The sequence below is a fragment of the Epinephelus lanceolatus genome, chromosome 18 (assembly GCF_041903045.1).
Source record: "Epinephelus lanceolatus isolate andai-2023 chromosome 18, ASM4190304v1, whole genome shotgun sequence".
NCBI classification, from domain to species: domain Eukaryota; kingdom Metazoa; phylum Chordata; class Actinopteri; order Perciformes; family Serranidae; genus Epinephelus; species Epinephelus lanceolatus.
In genome coordinates, this window is record NC_135751.1 from 1,135,968 (window position 1) to 1,158,323 (window position 22,356).

At 39.1% G+C, this 22,356-nt stretch overlaps 2 protein-coding genes across 6 annotated transcripts in view; one reads left to right on the plus strand and one right to left on the minus strand.

Moving 5' to 3' along the window:
* trpm4a (transient receptor potential cation channel, subfamily M, member 4a) overlaps nucleotides 1-22,356 on the minus strand; it is a 222,187-nt gene that overhangs the window by 194,154 nt on the left and 5,677 nt on the right. The window lies entirely within an intron of this gene.
* LOC144458693 (uncharacterized) lies at nucleotides 10,000-20,889 on the plus strand. Its single transcript, XM_078161747.1, has 4 exons — nucleotides 10,000-10,049; nucleotides 10,914-11,073; nucleotides 19,902-19,996; nucleotides 20,176-20,889. Exons 1-4 carry the CDS (start codon nucleotides 10,041-10,043, stop codon nucleotides 20,284-20,286), a joined length of 375 nt encoding a protein of 124 aa, XP_078017873.1. The 5' UTR covers nucleotides 10,000-10,040; the 3' UTR covers nucleotides 20,287-20,889.

Genomic DNA, 22,356 nt, shown 5'->3' on the forward strand with positions numbered 1-22,356 from the left:
TCATCTACTGATGTGTCAGGTAACACAAAACTGCAGTTTTTCCCTTTCATAATCTTATTGTCTATTTTGCCCACCAATAACTCGTTTGATACATTACTGATCATATGGGACCTGAGATCATTTATCTTTGATTCAAAATAGTCTGCAAAATGATTTGCAATATCCATTGGTTTTGTGCTGATCTTCCCATCAACCTCAACACTCACAGGACTAACACTATTTGACCTACCAAGTAAACCATTCACTGTGTGCCATATCTGTTTTGAATTGTTTCTACATTCCTCGAAAGCTGTATTGTAATATAGGGTCTTTTTCTGACGATTGAGTTTTACAACAAAATTTCTGCATTTTCTATATATCATAATATCTGAATCCAATCCTGATCTAGATGCTATAATTTTTGCCTCATCCCTCTGGGATATTGCTTCTCTCAGTTGTTGGTCAATCCAGGGGGATGGTTTGGCTTTAATTGTGCATTTCCTTATAGGAGCATGAAGCTCAATCACATTTGTAAACAATTTCGTAAAACAATCAACAGCACAATCCAAGTCATCTTCAAGATACACAAGGTCCCAAGGAACAGCAGCCAAATCTCCCTGATAGTCTTCTAGGACAAATTTTTTAAAGCTCCGTTTAACAATCACTCTAGGAGGTCTTTTTGGCACTTTGGTGTATTTAGTAATGTACACAATATTATGATCTGTCCAGGACACCAGGGCAGACTTGGCATTCGAGCACTTATTTGGAACATTGCTGAATATCAGATCAATAATGCTTTCAGTTTTATGCCCAAATTTGTTTCTTGAGGACCTCGTGACATCCTGTACCATTTGATATAAATTACGACTCTCTATATATTGAGTAAACTTAGTCTTGTTACCATCAGAATGTTTACTTTTCCAATCAATGTTGTAGTCCCCAAGCATAAATAATTCTTTTCTATCGTCCAGAGCAAGATCAATACTTTCACATATCTTATCCAGGTATAAAGCATCTGATTTTGGGGGTCTGTAAATACATCCAATTAACGTTGGTTGCTGGAAAGGAAGGTGAATTTGAATCCACAGGATCTCCAGTCCATTCACACATAGATCATCTCGCACTTTAAACAGCAGGTGCTCTTGAATATATATGGCGACACCTCCTCCCCTTCTGTTCCTGTCCTTCCTTATGATATTGTATCCTCTCAGTTCAATTTGTCCATTTGTTATAGTTTGGTCAAGATGAGTCTCAGTGATAGCAAGCACATGCAGATTGTTCCTCTGGACAACATTCAATACCTCATCCACCTTATTTGCCAAACTGTTTACATTCACATGAGCGATATGTCACCCTTTCTTTGGCAAGTGTAAATTAATGGAGTCAGAAAGCATCATTTAAACATTAAAATAAAAAATAAAATACATACATGTACACATAGGCATACATATGCATACACACACATACACACACACACACACATAAAACATACACAACATTCAAACTTTAAAACAGCCATGGGGTGATCTCTGAATCTCTGTACAGCTGTCCATCTATATATAATCTGTCCACAATTAAGGAGACTTTGTGGTTTCTGATCCTGTGTTCTCTCAGGATGGGAGTTAGTTTCCGCCTTCTGTCATTAATCTCCGCAGGAAAATGATCATTTATCCAAAAGTTTGTGCCCTTAAGATCCTTGCCTCGAGACCTCACTAACTCCTTCTGTTTAAAATGTTCGAACCGAGTGATAATGGGGCGAGCTTTATCCTTCCCCTTCTTTCCCAGCCTATGGACCCTCGAGAAGGAAATTTCATGTACTGATTCCTGGGATAACTTTAATTGGTGGCACATAAATTCCCGTATGGATTGTTCAGCGTCATCATTCTCTCTCTCAGGAATCCCGGAAAAAATCAAATTGTCCCGCATTGATCTAGTTTGCACATCAAGCACCGTTTCCCTCAACTGTTTGTTTTCTTTTGTGACAGTCTCCAGAGTCTTCTGAATCACAAACACAGTACTTTCAAAGAGTCGTTCTCTTTCCGCAGATCGTCAATTTGAGCTTGGCTGAATTCCAAACTTTGTCTCAGGTTTTTTGCAGCTCAACCAGTATATCCAACTTGCCGAGTCGCTCATTTATTGATTGCATTAAAGATATCTCCACTTCCATTGTTTGTTCCTCTGCGCTTTCCGAAGAAGCCGACCTGTTGCGGGATTTTTTGTGTCGGGGCGCTCCGTGACCTGGCATTTTCTTCGCAGCTCTGTATTGTCTATCAATAAAACTTTCCAGAGCCCCGATTGACTCTGATGAATCCGATGAATCCAGATTAACATATATCCGGTCGGAAATTTTAATTTGCTGGCCGAGACAAAAGTTATTAATAAATATAGGGAGCAATATCCAAAACAAAGCCAAGTCCACAGCCCGGAAACCAGAACTACTTGTATCTCATCCAAACAGAATTACAAACGCTGGTGTATTGTCTGATTGTCTTAGTGATCATTCAGCAGTTTACTGTGTTTGGAAGATAAAAATTCCAATATCACCACCTAAATTGGTGAATATTAGACAATACAAGAAAATGGACCCAGACACATTTATTTACGATCTAACTCAGATAAACTGGGATAGATTTCAGTTAATACCCAATGTTCAAAGTGCTTGGGATTTTTTTCTTTCTGAATTTACTTAAGTTGTTGATAAACATGCCCCCTGGAAACAGACAAAAGTCAAGGGTAATCATTTGCCCTGGATCACCTCTGAACTAATACACCTCTTCAGGCAAAGGGATAAAGCATGGGCAAAATTTCGGGCAATATCTCCTCATGATGTCCGTAAGGCTATTTGTGATTTAAAAGAGAGCAGCGGTCCTGGGCTTGATGGGATTGAATCTAAATTCATCAAACTAGCATGTCATATTCTCATTTATCCTTTGGCTGACCTTTTTAACCTGTCTTTGTCCACATGTGAAATACCTGTTATTTGAAAATCAGTATGCACTACACCTCTCCTTAAAGGGAAATTTCGGTTTATTTCAACCTGTCTCCTATCGTCCTAAATTTGTTTCAAGTAACTCGTGACATAAAAATAATAGTTAGCATGTTAGCTGTTAGCCTAGATACAGCCGGGGCGCATAGTAGCGTCAGACCTGTTAAAACGTAAGTGAACGGGCAATCTTTCAAGTGCAAAGTTAGTCCACTAAACAAGCTTTTTTTTCCACAAAGACCGCCTCATATCATCAGGATAAATGTCAGAGAACATATAGAAAACGACATGTAAACGTGTTGTCTTACCTTACCGGTGTGCTGCCATGTTTGTTTATCCCTCTAGCTCTGCTTTCCAAACAATTTCCAAACAATTACAGACCCATCTCAATTGTGTGTTCCATTGCCAAAGTATTTGAAAAAATAATTCACAATCAATTATCAGGGTATTTTAATGATAATAATTTACTCTCCCAATATCAATTTGGTTTTAGACCTAACCACTCTAACTACTGCTCTCTTGAAATTCACTAATGACGTTTTTTCTGCATCTGATCATGGTAATCTTACAGGAGCCATATTTATTGATTTAACCAAAGCCTTTGATATGGTTGACCATTATTTACTTTTAGACAAGCTTCAGGCTGTTGGTCTTTCTCAGCATGCGCTGATGTGGTTTAATTCATATTTGCACAATCGAAAACAATCAAATATGCTTACTCAACAAAATGGAGTACCTCAAGGTTCCACCTTAGGACCCCTCCTCTTCTCAATATTTATAAATGATCTCCCTCTTATTTCTTCCGAATGCCATACACAGCTTTATGCGGATGATACAATTATATACACATCGAAGCCCTCTGTCTTATCAATTCAAGAAGCTCTACAATGTGATTTTGATGTTTTACAAACCTGGTTATTAGCTAACAAACTATTATTAAATAAAACAAAAACTCAATCAATACTCCTTGGTGTGCGCCAGAATCTTAAAGCCAAATCTAATTTTTTAATGCTAAAATGCAATGATGGCAAAATTCTTGAAAAAGTTGAAAAAATTAAATATCTTGGTGTCTGGATTGACTCAGAACTCACTTTCAAAACTCATATTGAACATATTGTCAGGAAAGTTCATTTTGGTGTCGGTGTTTTGTATCACAACAAACATTGTTTTACGGTTAGTGTTAAATTAAATCTCATCACTCAGCTTATAGTACCAATAATTGCTTATGCTGACATTGTTTATCACAGTGCAGCTACAACTGATCTCTATCAACTTAAAATGTCATTTACAACACACTTTGCAGATTTATACTAGGCTGCTCTTTTTTCACACACCATTGTACAGTGTTCGACACTCTAGGATGGCTACCCCTAGACATGAGACGCCAATTTCACTGGTTTCAATTTATTTTTAAATGTATTAATTTTGATTATCCTTACTGTTTGAAACAATTTCTCATCCCCTGTACATCAAACTATTCATTAAGAAGTTCTGATCATTCACTTTTTCAAGTTCCTTTTGTAACGAAGGAAGTTGGCGAAAAGGCTTTCATGTTCCGAGCACCATCTGAGTGGAATAACTTACCACTAACTATTCGTTCCTTGTCATCATTTCTCTTATTTTAAAAAAATTCTGTTCTCTCATTTCAAACCTAATTGTTTTTGTTTTCATTAAAACTCTCACTGTTTTGTTTTGTTTTGGCCTTGTTTTGCTGCTATTATGTATTTTTGATTTTATTTATTTGGTAGATGAAGGTTGTAATATTTTTTTGTTGTGTGTGCTGTTGTTGCTTGTTTGTTTGTTTTGTTTGGTATCAGATTGTTTGTCAATGTTTGTTATGTAACCGTTATATTGTATATTTTGTGTGTGATTTACTGTCAATCTTCATTTGTTGAATGTTTGTTAGGACCCCCTCGAAAATGAGATGATGCATCTCATAGGGTTTATCCTACCCTACAATAAATTTCTTCCACAAGAGGAGGTCTAACATTTGGGCACTGCTAGTCTCTAAATGTTGTTGGTAAACACATTGTTTACAGATGCAATCTTACATGCACACACACTATGAACTTCCCACACACCTCACAGAGCCTTGTAGTTTCCAGCTCTTAAAAACTTAAAATGTGTTGTTGCTATTAAATTAGTGAGATTAAATGGAAAGACTATGGCCTCTAGTTTCCCGGCGCAGCGCGGCGCAGGGTGGCATGGGTGGGTGAGATGGGTGTGGTGGCGCAGCAGGGGGAGGTGTCGACAGATGCAGCTTGGCGCAGCTGCCAGCTTGGCAAGGCTATGCCGAAGGTGCACTAAAAGCTCGGCTGAAACCAGGTCTACTGTCAGCGCAGGCGGAGCGCAGCCGGTGTAGTGAAAGTTTGGCTGATTGGTGGACAGTGCGCACACGTCACCAAAACCTCACAGGCAGGTTTCCAGAATGTCAGGCACGTTAACAATGCAATAAATACCCACAAAAAACACTATTCAATGCAACTATCTGCAATCAACACATAAATGTATCTCTATATTGACTGTCCCATCACATCTGATGTCAGATCAAAGGGGATTGGCGCCGTTTGGCACATTTGGCACGTGTAATGGAAACCCAACCTGATTTGATTAACACAGCTGCAAACTAATGAGTTCACATCCCTCTCAGCCAACCACAAACAGCCACAGCATCAGATAGGGAGTACATATATTCAGCATCTGTCATCTTAGAAAAGTCAATAGAAAAGAAACAGAGTGAGACTGCGAGAGAGAAAGAGAGAGCGCGCGCACGCACAAGAGAAACGCTGTCAACAAATTGTAAGTTATGTTCGGTGTCTTAAGGGTTTACGTGCTTCATGTGATGCCTATACAAATGTTAAAATGTTCTTGCTTAACGTGATCTACAAAGATGGAGTACATTATTGCGAGGAGGAGGAGGACTTACGCAGAGAGGGTGTACCATCAAAGGACATCCTATTTGGGCATGACAGAGGTGGAATGCAGGTGGGCCATACGAATAATGACTGGAATACTGGCATGTCCAATGTAATTGTCATTTTACTCTTTTTCACTACACAGGAACAAATTACATCTACCCCGCGAGGTGGTCCAAGTGGTGACGCGCATCGTGGCCTCTGATGCGCACCCCGGTGGCACCTGTGCTCTTCCTGTTGCTGTAAAGGTGACAGTGGCTCTGACCTCCTTCGCCACCGGGTCTTTCCAGCACGCCGTGGCCACGGTGGCGGGGACCAGTCAGAGAGCTGTCAGTTTGGCTATGCAGTGACGTCTAGTCTAGTCCGACATGCAAATGAGCACATAATTTTTCCATCCACACCTGAGAGCCAACTGGAAATGAAGCGAGGTTTCTTGTTGAAATGTGGATTCCCTGGGGTACTAGGAGCAATCGACTGCACACATGTACAGTTGCGCGCCCCAGATACCCAAGCCATCACTTATGTGAACCATAAGGGAGTACATTCCATTAATATCCAGGTGATTGTGACTCGAATTGCCTGGTGACACATGTGTATGCTAATTCCCAGCTAGCAGGGAACATTCCCATAACATTGGCTAACATTACCAACAAGTTCTATTTACGTTATAAAGAAAATGTTTTAATTTAACATACAAAAAACATTTTAAGGATGTTTATCCTTTCAAATAATGTTCTTGTAACATTAAAACCAAAACTAAGACAAAACAATTAATTAATTATAACATTCAAAAGATGTCTTAAGGATGTTATAAGCACCATAGATTTTGTTAGATAATAACAAAGGAGGAACATTCTTACTGTAACATTCTAAAATGTTCCCAGGATGTTTTGAGGGCAAAATGAGATTTATAAAATATTCCTGAAATGTAATATGGTGACAAAACAAAAACATTCTTACTATAACTGTCTTAAAATGTTTTTAGGATGTTATTGATGCAGAATGTGATTTATAAAATATTCCTGAAATATGATTTTGTGACAAAACAAGAACATTCTAACTGTAACTTTCTAAAAATATTTTCAGGATGTTATTGATGCAGAATGAGATTTATAAAATATTCCTGAAATATGATTTTGTGACAAAACAAGAACATTCTTACTATAACTGTCTTAAAATGTTTTTTAGGATGCTATTGACACTTGGGATATCAGAAAGTCTTTTTTAAAACATTCCTTTAATGTTTTTTGTTAACTGTGTTCAAACATTCAATCTGCAACTTTCAAAGAATATTTTCAGGATGTTATTAATGCAGAATATGATTTGTAAAACATTCCTAAAATGTAATTTGGTGATACAGCAAGAACATTCTCACTATAACATTCCTACAATATTTTTAAGATGTTATTGCTGCAGAATGTAATTTGCTAAACATTCCTGAAATGTGATATGATGACAAAACAAGAACATTCTAACTGTAACTTTCTAAAAATATTTTCAGGATGTTATTGATGCAGAATGAGATTCATGAAATATTCCTGAAATGTAATATGATGACAAAACAAAAACATTCTTACTATAACTGTCTTAAAATGTTTTTAGGATGTTATTGATGCAGAATGTGATTTATAAAATATTCCTGAAATATGATTTTGTGACAAAACAAGAACATTCTAGCTGTAACTTTCTAAAAAATATTTTCAGAATGTTATTGATGCAGAATGAGATTTATAAAATATTCCTGAAATATGATTTTGTGACAAAACAAGAACATTCTTATTATAACTGTCTTAAAATGTTTTTAGGATGCTATTGATACTTGGGATATCAGAAAGTCTTTTTTAAAACATTCCTTTAATGTTTTTTGTTAACTGTGTTCAAACATTCAATTTGCAACTTTCAAAGAATATTTTCAGGATGTTATTAATGCAGAATATGATTTGTAAAACATTCCTAAAATGTAATTTGGTGATAAAGCAAGAACATTCTCACTATAACATTCCTACAATATTTTTAAGATGTTATTGCTGCAGAATGTAATTTTTTAAAATATTCCTGAAATATGATGGTGATAAGACAAGAGCATCATTACTGCAACTTTTCTTTAAACATCTTTAGGATGTTTTTAAAGCAGAATATTATTTGTAAATTATTCCCAGACTATGATATGGTGAAAAAACAATACCATTATTACCTCAACTTTCTTAAAATATCTTTATGATGTTATTGATGCAGATTTTGATTTATAAAACTTTCTTGCAATGTAACATGTTGACAAAACAAGAACAATTTTACTCTACTTTTCTAAAAATATTTTCAGGATATTATTGGTGCAGAACATGATTTATAAAACATTCCTGAAATATGCTATGGTTACAAAACAAGAACATTCTTACTTTAACTTTCTGAAAATGTTTCCAGGATGTTATTAATGCAGAATACAATATTTTTAAGATGTTATTGCTGCAGAATGAAAATTGTAAAACATTCCTGAAATGTAATTCTGTGACAAAGTAAGAACATTCTTACTATAGCATTTTAAAAATATTTTAGGATGTTATTGATGCAGAATGTTATTTGTAAAACATTTAGAGGTCCTAGAGGAAGTTTTAGAGGTCCTAGAAGAAGTTTAGAGGTCCTAGAGGAAGTTTTAGAGGTCATTGAGGAAGTTTAGAGGTCCTGGAGGAAGTTTTAGAGGTCCTAGAGGAAGCCTCCACAGTCACCAGATCTCAATCCAATAGAGCACCTTTGGGATGTGGTGGAATGAGAGATTCTCATCATGGATGTACAGCCGACAAATCTGCAGCAACTGTGTGATGTCATCATGTCAATATGGACCAAAATGTCTGAGGAATGTTTCCAGCACCTTGTTGAATCTATGCCACCAAAAATTAAGGCAGTTCTGAAGGCAAAAGGGGGTCCAACCCAGTACTAGCAAGATGTACTTAATAAAGTGGCCAGTGAGTGTTGATACACATGTGCACGCACACACAAACACAGATAAACACATGCACACAGAGTTCCAAGATTGCTATGTCATGAACTAATGTTAATGTTATTCTAGTTATTAATTCTTAATACTTCAGTGTTATTAATCATGAACTATTTTAAAGTTGCTTCAATGTTATGTTATATGTGTGTTACAATTGGAGTTAATTAGATTGTTTTATCAGAAAGTACTGCAGTTTGAGTGGCTCATTTTAGCCGATCACGTGGCCCATTTTACCTGAACTCTGCTCATCTAAAAAATGGTGGCCAGCTGAAGTTTCAAAAGCTGTGGGACCTGAACAATTATATTTTATTACAACACAAAAATATTAAAAACTGTCCTTATCAACTATAAAAACACAATTTAATGTCATACATGGCTTTTTCTTGGTTTCCTAAGCAATTTACCAAAATTTACCCAAAATAGCTGATGTCACCCGATCTGTCTACATGACAAACATATGAATGAAAATCAGAATAATGTCTGACTCAGGAGGATGTTTTTCAAGCCTAGACCAGCACAAGTGACTTTCTAATATAAAAGGATACATTTTCAAATGCTTCGGGAGTCTTTTCAGCCAAGGATGTACTGCATCCCTGATTTAACCTCAAACTCAACTGTTTGGCAGGTGTCTAGCAGTGTTTTTGCTACTACTACTAGTACTACTACTAATAATAACAATAATAATAATAAAAATAAGAATAATGATAATAATAATTAACTCCATCCAGGAATTTTCCGTTTTTTCTGTTGTATTTAAAATATATTCAATACAAATAATGTGAATCAATACAAACATGGTATTTTGTTATTTGCATATTGGGAAGATGAAAATGCCTTCATTTTTTGCATAACAATTTTATTTTAATACATGACATATTAACTGTGTTTGATTATTTTGATACATTTTAAGTCAAAATATGGCGTTTCTAAAATCTATCTATCTATCTATCTATCTATCTATCTATCTATCTATTTGAATTAAGATGGAATATGTCTGATTGGTCAATGTGTAATGGCCTTGAGGAAAGGCGGTGGATTTCAAGCTGTCATTGGTTGTTTCGCTATGTCAATCAAAATGACAAAATCGAAACTTAATCTTGGTAACGGTCTTTCCCAAGCTTGTTCGTTGCGCCCCACCTTTCACTCAGTGACGAGCTCCCCACTTTTTGTGATGGTTAAGGTAAGACTGCCACATTGTAAAATAATGTTAACATGCAGAAATGATGCAAATTGACACATTTATTGCCTTCTTATTATTTCATTTAAGCTATGATGTAGCTTGTCCTTCAGCCGCATGATTAATTTACTGATGTAGCACAGTAGCCTAAGCTAACTAGAGAAATGTGCATTAGCTGTTGTCTTTGCCTTGGAGTTAAACAGCACATGTTGATTTTTGTAGGGACGGGCATTTCAAGCACAAGTACTATTTGAAAATCACTGGGTATTATTCGATTCCCCCCCCCGCCAAGGCAGACAGGCAAGAAACAAGAGGCTTTAGCTTGCGCTAGCTAGCACCACAAACACCACCATGATAGTCGCTAAGAGAAGAACAGAGCTGGGTGCTTGAGCAGTGAAAGGTTTAAGGTACAGCGGGAGATTAGCAGTGATGAAGACTAAAGCAAAAATGAATAGTTTAAGATGCAGAGAGGATAACAGCGCTAAATAACAGCTAACGCTCAGAGGACGTTAATATAACTTACAGTGAGCAGAGAGCATGTTATGTAACGTTAGTGATGTTATATTAATAGTAAAGATAATAGCATAGTTATTGTATGAGGACAAATTTAAAAATTGCTAATCTAAATTGCACGATGCCTTGTAAAGTGCTAGTGCATATCAGTATCAAGTGCTGCTGCATATCAATAAATTTTACAAAGATTATCAAGAAGTACTAATGAAAATTGCACGTTGCTCCACTGCATATTATTATAAAGTGATACTAGGTGTAAATATAAAGTGCATACTGCAAATTAAAGTGCTGATGAGATTGCACATGACCTTATTCCTATAGGATGCTAATTTTCTATATCGTTCTTCTTTTCAGATCGATTATCTTTTTCTCCTGGGAAGTAAAACTCCTGCAGAGTCAGTTCAACGGATAATGAGAAAAATTGGTACCAATGCCCTTTGGGCCAACTACAGTATGAAGGGTCTCAAGGGAAAAAAGAACTTTCAGGACCTTCCGATATGTCCAGTCATAATCAGTAAGTGGGTGTTTTTATATTTCTTTTTATTTGACTGCAATCTTTTGAGACCTTTTCACTGTTTACCTTTGTAATTTTGTAACTGTAACCACTAACGCTAACCCAACCTGCTAGGCGCATGAAACATTGCAATGCATATAGTATTTTCATATCTCAACTTCATTACTGATCAAATTTATCTCTGATTTTGGACCACAACTCGTGCTATTCATTCAATCAGGGATGGAGATCATTGCTATTTATAAGACTCAATAGCACTATTGATACTTTTCATACTAATGTGGTATTTTATGTCTATTGTGTTTAGTGATTTTTTTTTAGTGATGAGGAAATATATATGTATTATAAACAGATCAGAATTACAGACTATTTTAAATTACAGGGAAACAAGCATTTCTCATCCAAATAACAACCCAAAGCCACATTTTATATTTTTATTGTCGTTGTATTCAGGGGCATCTCCAGAATTTTTTTTTCATAGGGGGTGGCCAGATGGGGCCACTTAAAATCTTGGTGTGGCACACCAAAACTAAAAGCCATAATTTCAGGATTTTATTATACTATTGTAGTATATAGGCTAGTAAAAAACTATCAGAAAGACTTAAGGAAACGCCTACTGATATACTTTGGTTTATTGTGTTACATTTAATGTTACTAATGATCTAATGTGCATAGACTAATAACAGTACAGTTAACATTTTGAGTTCCACAATAATCTTGTTTTATTGTGTTATGTATATGTGTTAGCCAATTAATTGTTTTTAAAACACAGAGCAGCGGTACCACTAAACAGCTGCAATGTCTCTATGCGCGGACTATGAGGACAGTTGTGTTTATCTCATCGACGGGAAATCACATCATCTGCTATATGTGACGTACATGCCCTTATGGGTCCATGTCATTGGTCCGACAGCCCATTGGTCTGACATCCCATTAGTCCGACGGTCCGCGGTGCTGAACGGCTCCCGGTGGGCGTATTTCTACCTTGATGGTGCGCCGCGACCGGCTCTGGGTGAGCTGGGAAAGGCTTGAGGCGAAGCAGGCTTACAGCTTATGTGTTTGTCACTTTCTTTTTCATTTTAACCCACACCATGATCTTTTCCTAACCCTAACCAAGCGGTTTTTGTGCCTAAACCTAACCAGACCTTAAGCACAGGGCATCATGATGATTTCGGAACGGACTTCGGAACAATGGGTTTAATATGGTCGGAACAATGGAATGTCGGACCAATGGGCTGTCGGACCAATGGGCAGTTCCCGCCCTTATTTGGATAACACATCCTGGTATTCCCCATACACAGGAAGATGTTTGAAGTAAGGGGGACTGCCAACTGAATGAATGAATGAATGAGTAACATCATTGTATTTTTTTTCCTGCTGTATAGTGCATTGCACGTCGCCACTCACTAGGCTGCTGACTGGCTGCCATAAGCTACACACAAATTAAACATTAAAGGGGCAAAAAGAGAAATCGTTTCACCGTTAGGTTTGCTGTTGTGCACTGCCTGTAGACCAAAACATAGTGTGTCATGAGCCACACCTCCCTCTACCTCTGCTCTCCACCCCCTACCCCACTCGCCTTGTCTGTGCAGCCGAGCACCGCAGCATCTCCGTGGACTATTACATCCAGATGGTCCCGGTGTTTCTTCCGCAGGCTCCACTTCACTCAGCTGCCCGATATACCCGCTGCTTCTTCCCACATTAACCTGAATAACAAACCAGGGCTCGGTGCTCTGGTTGGATCCAAACGGAGAGCCGGCGCTAACGTTAACTGGGAAGCTAGCGGAGGCTAACTGGCTGTGCTGGCAGCTGAGTGAAGTGGAGCCTGAGGAGGAAGCACCGGTTAGCCCCGGTTTCACTACAGGCAGATTCACTCGCCGCAGGGGTGAGGAAATAAAACCAAACAGCCAACTTAGTTTGGCTTAGTTTAGAAGTTAGCAATGTCTTTCACTCACTCTCAGTCTCTGTTGTGTTTAGCTATTTCCCTGCTTTCCTGTTAGCCTTAGCACTAGTCGGCTGCCACGCTAACATCCCTACTCTTCTCCGTGAGCCGGAGCCGTGAGCCCGCGAGCCCGCCAGGCTCACGGAGAAGAGTAGGGACGTTAGCATTAGCACTAGTCGGCTGCCATGCTAACGTTCCTACTCTTCTCCATGAGCCCGTGGCTCATGGCTCCGGCTCACGCAGAGTAGGGACGTTAGCATTAGCTCCTGGAGTTAGCACTAGAGCACTGTTGCCAACTCCTCAGTAAGAAAAGTAGCTATTGGCTGTCCTAAAAGTCACTAGAAGTCGCTAAATGACGTCATCGCCTAATTTGCATAATTGTCCATATGCATGTAATTGTAATGGCTGCTGTAGGAGAGAGGAATAACGTCGTGGGAAAGACAAAAACTGAGTAAAAAAACACCCTGAATATGTTTAGAACTACAAATGAACCTTCTTTCAGTGATTTATATTAGACAAAGAAAATTTTACATTTACATCCCGCCCTGACTGTAAACCAGGTCGGGATCAGCCAGCGGCGGTTCTGCGCATGCGCGATTCACTTGCAGTCTGGACGTGGAGGGGTTAACGTCTCCTGCTCTGACTGCAGCTGGGAGGGAGGACTGGGCTGTCTGTGAGTGCTTTGGGGCGTGAGAGGAGCCCACGGCAGCATCCGCTGCTCGTTGAGAAGAATAAGAATGATACATGCTCTCACAACAGAGTCTCCAGAAGTCTTCAATAATATCAGAAAAAGTCACTAGACTTGTCACTAGTCGCTTTTTTGAAAAAGAGTCGCTAGAGGGGTCTGAAAAGTCGCTAAATACAGCGACAAAGTTGCTAAGTTGGCAACACTGCACTAGAGCTACTACGGCTACTGGAGTAACTTACAGCTATGGAGCGCTTCTACCAGCTCTTCTAGTCACTGAGCCTCGCCTCCATCTCAGCAAATATATTACATTTATTACAGGTACCATCATCATTGAAGTAGGCAGGGAAATAGCTAAACACAGCCCGCCAGGCTGCCCGCCGGGCTACATTTTACAATGCTAATTGCAAATGTTAGCTGGGCTGCCAGGCTACTCACCTAACACAACCGTAACGCCTGACCCATTGCTGGGACCGAGCCGCTAATAACTCAAGCTCCAGACATTAACCCATGCTACAATTGTAACATTAAATTTAATTGAATCGACATAGCGTCATGTGCCTAACGTTACTGTAACACTAATTAAAATAGACATGTGCCATTTCACTTCGAAAATACGCACTGCCATACGCGCGGCTTGTAAACAAGGGGCTGGAGATCAACACAGAGAGAGGGTGTGTGAGGTCATGCTATACTCCAGATGAAATTACACCTCTAATTCTTCACATAGCAATTTTTTAATTCCTTCAATCTAGAAATGATGAATTTCGCTTATTGCTCCTTTAAGAAGTTATAACAAATGCAAATTTTATTACATTTTTTCCATAAGGAGGCCAACGGTAGAATTCACCACATGACAAAAGCAGACAAGAACTACCGTAAGAGCGCTGCCCTTGGTGCTGAAGATGTCCCCGAGCCTGTTACAGGCAGCGGTTATAACATCACTTTAAGCGCTGTCCTTGGTGCTGAAGATGCAAAAACAAACGTCTATACTCAAAAACTCACTATCTCTCACACGACAAACCAAGACAGTGTATATGGATAAAAAACACAACATCAGCAGAAAAACAGAAGTCCTGCAAACCTACAGCAAGCGGCGATCACCATGGCCAAATAACGTTGCATATCTGTAATAAAGAAATAAAAACACCACAGCTGTTGGCAACTAACGCTGTTGCCGCTGCAGCTACTATTAGGCTATTACTGTTATCCAAACTAAATTAAAGGAAGCAAAGATTGTTTAACCTTTAATTCCACATTATGTTGCCTTCTTTCCACAGCAAAAAAATTATTTCCTTTTAACGAATGGCTCAGAGAAATGCCGTCTAGCAAACTTAAATATTTTCACCACCATTTTAGTTATGAAATAGCCTCACATATGATATTCAAGGTGCATGCACACACAAGCAGGATCTCACACACATAAAACGTGACTGGAATTAATAAACAAGCAGTAAATGCACAGTGGGGGTTATTTGTTTTCTGTGTTAAATTGAGTGAATCATCCGAGCCGGACGTGTGTTAATTTGAGTTTTATTCAATTTAATTACGCTAAAATTGTTGAGTTAAACTAACCATACGAGTCCTTTCGTTTTTATACAATTTATTGCTGCATTTTGAAAGCAAAAAGAGTAAAGTTTTTTGGGGGTTTCATGTTATATCAGGGGTTTCAGCTTGGCACTGTGAACCTGTGCCTCCCGTGACCTGTAAAAGTAGAGTTGTGACATAAGCCTCAGTTTCTGTTGGCGAATTGTTACAAGCTGATGAATTCGTTGGTCAAGGCTAGGCAAAACGTTAGTACAGGTGAGATGACAGACAGATGGATGGTTTGTCTCTAACAAAATACTTTATGTAGACGTGCTGCAAGAACCGATTAATTCTTAATATACATCTGCAGCCAGAGCGCATTATGCTGTCAATAGGCTTTATGTGTAGGGAATACCACAATGTGTTATCCAAATAAGGGCATGTAGGTCACATATAGCAGATGGATGTGATTTCCTTTCGATGAGATAAACGCAACTGTCCTCACAGTCCGTGCCGGCGCAGTGAGGGAGAAATGCACAGACTGCTTCGTGTTGGAAGCGCTGTGATCGGACTAACAGGCGGTCAGTCAACTGGGTATTAAATCCGACAGTCGGAATAATGGCATTAAAATGGTCGGATTAATGGGCAGTCGACATTATGGGACTAAAACGATAAAACTCGCCGTAGACCTGCATGGTCGGATTAGCGGGTAGTCAGAGTTATGGGTAGTCGGACCTATGGGAGGTCGCACTAACGCCTGGTCCCCACTGGCGAGTGGGGTGGCCAGTGGGGTGGCCAGCAAATTTATAGGGGGGGCCGTGGCCACCCCTGGCCACCCCCTGGTGGCGCCATTGGTTGTATTTGAATATAGGCTACAGTTTCATTTACCTCTGCCGAATAGTCATTTTCCTGAGCTGGCCTTGAACACACCATAATGTACAGTACAGGCCAAAAGTTTGGACACACCTTCTCATTCAATGCGTTTTCTTTATTTTCATGACTATTTACATTGTAGATTCTCAATGAAGGCATCAAAACTATGAATGAACACATGTGGAGTTATGTACTTAACAAAAAATGGTGAAATAACTGAAAACATGTTTTATATTCTAGTTTCTTCAAAATAGCCACCCTTTGCTCTGATTACTGCTTTGCACACTCTTGGCATTCTCTCCATGAGCTTCAAGAGGTAGTCACCTGAAATGGTTTTCCAACAGTCTTGAAGGAGTTCCCAGAGGTGTTTAGCACTTGTTGGCCCCTTTGCCTTCACTCTGCGGTCCAGCTCACCCCAAACCATCTGGATTGGGTTCAGGTCCGGTGACTGTGGAGGCCAGGTCATCTGCCGCAGCACTCCATCACTCTCCTTCTTGGTCAAATAGCCCTTACACAGCCTGGAGGTGTGTTTGGGGTCATTGTCCTGTTGAAAAATAAATGATCGTCCAACTAAACGCAAACCGGATGGGATGGCATGTCGCTGCAGGATGCTGTGGTAGCCATGCTGGTTCAGTGTGCCTTCAATTTTGAATAAATCCCCAACAGTGTCACCAGCAAAACACCCCCACACCATCACACCTCCTCCTCCATGCTTCACAGTGGGAACCAGGCATGTGGAATCCATCCGTTCACCTTTTCTGCGTCTCACAAAGACACGGCGGTTGGAACCAAAGATCTCAAATTTGGACTCATCAGACCAAAGCACAGATTTCCACTGGTCTAATGTCCATTCCTTGTGTTTCTTGGCCCAAACAAATCTCTTCTGCTTGTTGCCTCTCCTTAGCATTGGTTTCCTAGCAGCTATTTGACCATGAAGGCCTGATTGGCGCAGTCTCCTCTTAACAGTTGTTCTAGAGATGGGTCTGCTGCTAGAACTCTGTGTGGCATTCATCTGGTCTCTGATCTGAGCTGCTGTTAACTTGCGATTTCTGAGGCTGGTGACTCGGATGAACTTATCCTCAGAAGCAGAGGTGACTCTTGGTCTTCCTTTCCTGGGTCGGTCCTCATGTGTGCCAGTTTCGTTGTAGCGCTTGATGGTTTTTGCGACTCCACTTGGGGACACATTTAAAGTTTTTGCAATTTTCCGGACTGACTGACCTTCATTTCTTAAAGTAATGATGGCCACTGCTTTTAGCTGATTGGTTCTTGCCATAATATGAATTTTAACAGTTGTCCAATAGGGCTGTCGGCTGTGTATTAACCTGACTTCTGCACAACACAACTGATGGTCCCAACCCCATTGATAAAGCAAGAAATTCCACTAATTAACCCTGATAAGGCACACCTGTGAAGTGGAAACCATTTCAGGTGACTACCTCTTGAAGCTCATGGAGAGAATGCCAAGAGTGTGCAAAGCAGTAATCAGAGCAAAGGGTGGCTATTTTGAAGAAACTAGAATATAAAACATGTTTTCAGTTATTTCACCGTTTTTTTGTTAAGTACATAACTCCACATGTGTTCATTCATAGTTTTGATGCCTTCAGTGAGAATCTACAATGTAAATAGTCATGAAAATAAAGAAAACGCATTGAATGAGAAGGTGTGTCCAAACTTTTGGCCTGTACTGTATGTCTGTGGCACCTCGTGTATTTAGCTTATCCTGCCAATTTTACCATGGATTTCAATTTAATGATAATCAAATTTAATTTGAAGACAAGTGCACACGAAAACATTGGAAACAGATTTCAAGACAGGCCAACATTGTTGATCAGTGGCTGTGCTATTGGATAGATGTGACCAGCAGAATTACAGACCGAGCTTATGACAGCAGGGAAATTATATATCAGTTATCTTCTTATACTTTTTTAAAGTGTGCACCATACCATCCCTATACCACTGTCATAAGTGAATAAGGAAAACAGCTTTGCAGCAATGCCCCACATGCAAAGTGGACTTACAAAGACATCAAGAATTTAAAGTCTATCCTTCAGTGACATATAGCACATCTTAAAATACAGTACAGGCCAAAAGTTTGGACACACCTTCTCATTCAATGCGTTTTCTTTATTTTCATGACTATTTACATTGTAGATTCTCACTGAAGGCATCAAAACTATGAATGAACACATGTGGAGTTATGTACTTAACAAAAAAAGGTGAAATAACTGAAAACATGTTTTATATTCTAGTTTCTTCAAAATAGCCACCCTTTGCTCTGATTACTGCTTTGCACACTCTTGGCATTCTCTCCATGAGCTTCAAGAGGTAGTCACCTGAAATGGTTTCCACTTCACAGGTGTGCCTTATCAGGGTTAATTAGTGGAATTTCTTGCTTTATCAATGGGGTTGGGACCATCAGTTGTGTTGTGCAGAAGTCAGGTTAATACACAGCCGACAGCCCTATTGGACAACTGTTAAAATTCATATTATGGCAAGAACCAATCAGCTAACTAAAGAAAAACGAGTGGCCATCATTACTTTAAGAAATGAAGGTCAGTCAGTCCGGAAAATTGCAAAAACTTTAAATGTGTCCCCAAGTGGAGTCGCAAAAACCATCAAGCGCTACAACGAAACTGGCACACATGAGGACCGACCCAGGAAAGGAAGACCAAGAGTCACCTCTGCTTCTGAGGATAAGTTCATCCGAGTCACCAGCCTCAGAAATCGCAAGTTAACAGCAGCTCAGATCAGAGACCAGATGAATGCCACACAGAGTTCTAGCAGCAGACCCATCTCTAGAACAACTGTTAAGAGGAGACTGCGCCAATCAGGCCTTCATGGTCAAATAGCTGCTAGGAAACCACTGCTAAGGAGAGGCAACAAGCAGAAGAGATTTGTTTGGGCCAAGAAACACAAGGAATGGACATTAGACCAGTGGAAATCTGTGCTTTGGTCTGATGAGTCCAAATTTGAGATCTTTGGTTCCAACCGCCGTGTCTTTGTGAGACGCAGAAAAGGTGAACGGATGGATTCCACATGCCTGGTTCCCACTGTGAAGCATGGAGGAGGAGGTGTGATGGTGTGGGGGTGTTTTGCTGGTGACACTGTTGGGGATTTATTCAAAACTGAAGGCACACTGAACCAGCATGGCTACCACAGTATCCTGCAGCGACATGCCATCCCATCCGGTTTGCGTTTAGTTGGACGATCATTTATTTTTCAACAGGACAATGACCCCAAACACACCTCCAGGCTGTGTAAGGGCTATTTGACCAAGAAGGAGAGTGATGGAGTGCTGCGGCAGATGACCTGGCCTCCACAGTCACCGGACCTGAACCCAATCCAGATGGTTTGGGGTGAGCTGGACTGCAGAGTGAAGGCAAAGGGGCCAACAAGTGCTAAACACCTCTGGGAACTCCTTCAAGACTGTTGGAAAACCATTTCAGGTGACTACCTCTTGAAGCTCATGGAGAGAATGCCAAGAGTGTGCAAAGCAGTAATCAGAGCAAAGGGTGGCTATTTTGAAGAAACTAGAATATAAAACATGTTTTCAGTTATTTCACCTTTTTTTGTTAAGTACATAACTCCACATGTGTTCATTCATAGTTTTGATGCCTTCAGTGAGAATCTACAATGTAAATAGTCATGAAAATAAAGAAAACGCATTGAATGAGAAGGTGTGGCCAAACTTTTGGCCTGTACTGTACGTCAACTATCAGCTTTTTTAAATAAGCTCGCCCCCACAAATTTTCAGCAGCAGATTTTTCCTTTTCTACTTCTTCTGTCTTTCTTTATCTTCAGAGGCCTGCCGAAGGAACCACCCAAAGGTCATTCAGAAAACGATTGAAGCATCAATTGCAGATACCCTCAGATATGCTCCCCATCGAGGAACTAAGGTTAGTGTTAAGCATTAATACAAAAAGCACAAATTGATACAAACTGTGAGCAGATATTGCATGTTTTTGTAGAGGTGGTATCTTTTTATATTAGAAAGTCACTTGTGCTGGTCTAGGCTTGAAAAATGTCCTCATGAGTCAGACATTATTCTGATTTTCATTCACATTTTGTCATGTAGACGGATCGAGAAACTTCCATGACTCAGGACAGTACAACTCTTGGTCAGGAAGATGAGGCAGCACCTGAGGAGCACATCACCACACCGGAGTCTCCAGGCTCTGAACAGTAATAGGTTTTCTTGTCAATTAAAGTTCAGTTTGTCTCAAATGTTTTAGACCAGTGTTTCTCAACTGGTGACAGGGCCATTTTTAGCTGGTTGGTTGAATGTTTAAAAAAAGAAATGAGGGCAAAAGAATTCAAACTTTTATGTTCAAGTGTAAAGATCACTTTTAGTTTGAATGACTTCTGTTTCCTATGATGCAGCATGGCATTTTGATTTTTTTTTTTTATCAAAAAAGAAGAATGTAAAATATCTCACAATTTTAGAACTTCGTTGCTAAAACGTCATCGCGGACAATTCCACCTCAATTCTCTGAGTAATGTTATTATTGCGTGTGGCTGTGGAGCATCCTTCGCTGCACTCAGTTTATTTTCACTTTCACTGTGGATTTCTTTCCCTTTATTACTTGTCCCTGGTAAATTAAAGCATTTGTGAGGCAATGTTGTTTCTCAGTCAACAGCTGACACAGCATGTATGCTGAAATTTAAAAAAAAATTACATATTTAAAGTTTGTCCTTGAAATTGATCATCTACACATTTTCACCTGTTGTCACAAAATTTTACAACTGTTTTATGTATCAGTGTGTTGAAAAGTAAAATAAAATGTGACCAACAAACTTTCCAGGTTGGTTGTTTTTTAATGTTTGCCCCCTTAAAGTGGCAATAGAAATGTTTAAAGAATGTTAGTGTTATGTCCAAACAGTGTTTTCTTTAAACATTCTTATTTTAGTTTATTTCATTTATTTGTATAGGGACAGTGCACATTAATAACATTTCAGTAAATGTACCAGTTTTAGCTGATTAGCTTATTGAAATTTATGATCAAACATGTTTGCATTGTTTTTGTATCTTTATTTTTCAAGTTTTTTTGCAAACACTCCTAAAATGTTACAGCATCATGTTAAAAAATGTTATTGCTAATGCTTTAGGAAGGTTGTGGCTGTATATTTCTATAACATTTATATAGAACATTCTCCTAACATTAAAAAGGAACGTTTTTTGAACAAACAAATATTCTTGCTGGATATATAACTACTACTATAACTACGCTATCAAAAAACATTTTTTAACAGTTTTTTTGCAAACACTCCTAAAATGTTAGGGTACTATGTTAAAAAATGTTTCTGCTTAATGTTTTAAGAAGGTTGTGGCAGCATGCTTTTATAACATTTATACAGAACATTCTCCTACCATTAAAATGAACGTTCTGGGAACCAAATAAAAACTTCCCGCTAAAAACATTACCAGAACATTATGCTTAAATATTCCAAGAACGTATTTTGAGTAAGCAAAAATTCTAGCTGGATAACATTATAACTATGTTATAAACAAACATTTTTGAAATGTTTTTTTGCAAACATTCTTAAAATGATAGATCATCATGTTAAAAAAATGTTACTACTTAATGTTTTAAGAAGGTCATGACAGTATGTTTTTATAACATGTATACAGAACATTCTCCTACCATTAAAAGGAACGTTCTAGGAACTAAATAAAAACTTCCCGCTAAAAACATTACCAGAACATTGCCTGGTAACATTCCAATAATGTTCTTAGAACAAAAGCTGGGTTTTCCTGGGTCCGCTCATGACTCGTTCATCCTGGCGAATTCTGTCATCCCTACAGTCTTTCAGGGGGACCCCCCCTCTGGATGGGTGGCTGCTAGGTGACAACGGCTATCCACTGAAAACGTGGCTGATAATGCCATACATTACACCCACAACAAGAAGGCGTGTTTTCAGTAGTGCTCGGTCAGTCATCGAACGCACTTTTGGCCAGATCAAAATGCGTTTCAGATGTGTGAGACCGTTCAGGTGGTTCATTAACATACATTCTTCGTGGCATGTTGCGTTATACACAACATAGCTACACGCCGTGGATGCCACTTTGACCTCACGGAGGAGACATTACAGGACTTACGACAGAGAGAGGCCGAACTGCATGTGCCAAATCAGCAGGAAGAGCATCAGGGTGCATGGGAGAAGAGAGACCACCTGGCTGCACAGCCCTGTCCTTAAATGTGAGAATTTCCCTGTACATCCATTCACACATTTATGGTGTAAATTTACTCAATCACAT

Excerpts from the sequence above, each read along its gene's own strand:
- LOC144458693 (XM_078161747.1), top strand. Across the intron at positions 11,074-19,901 it reads GATATGTCCAGTCATAATCA|AGGCCTGCCGAAGGAACCAC; the intron begins GTAAGTGGGTGT and ends CTTTATCTTCAG. Across the intron at positions 19,997-20,175 it reads CTCCCCATCGAGGAACTAAG|ACGGATCGAGAAACTTCCAT; the intron begins GTTAGTGTTAAG and ends TTTGTCATGTAG.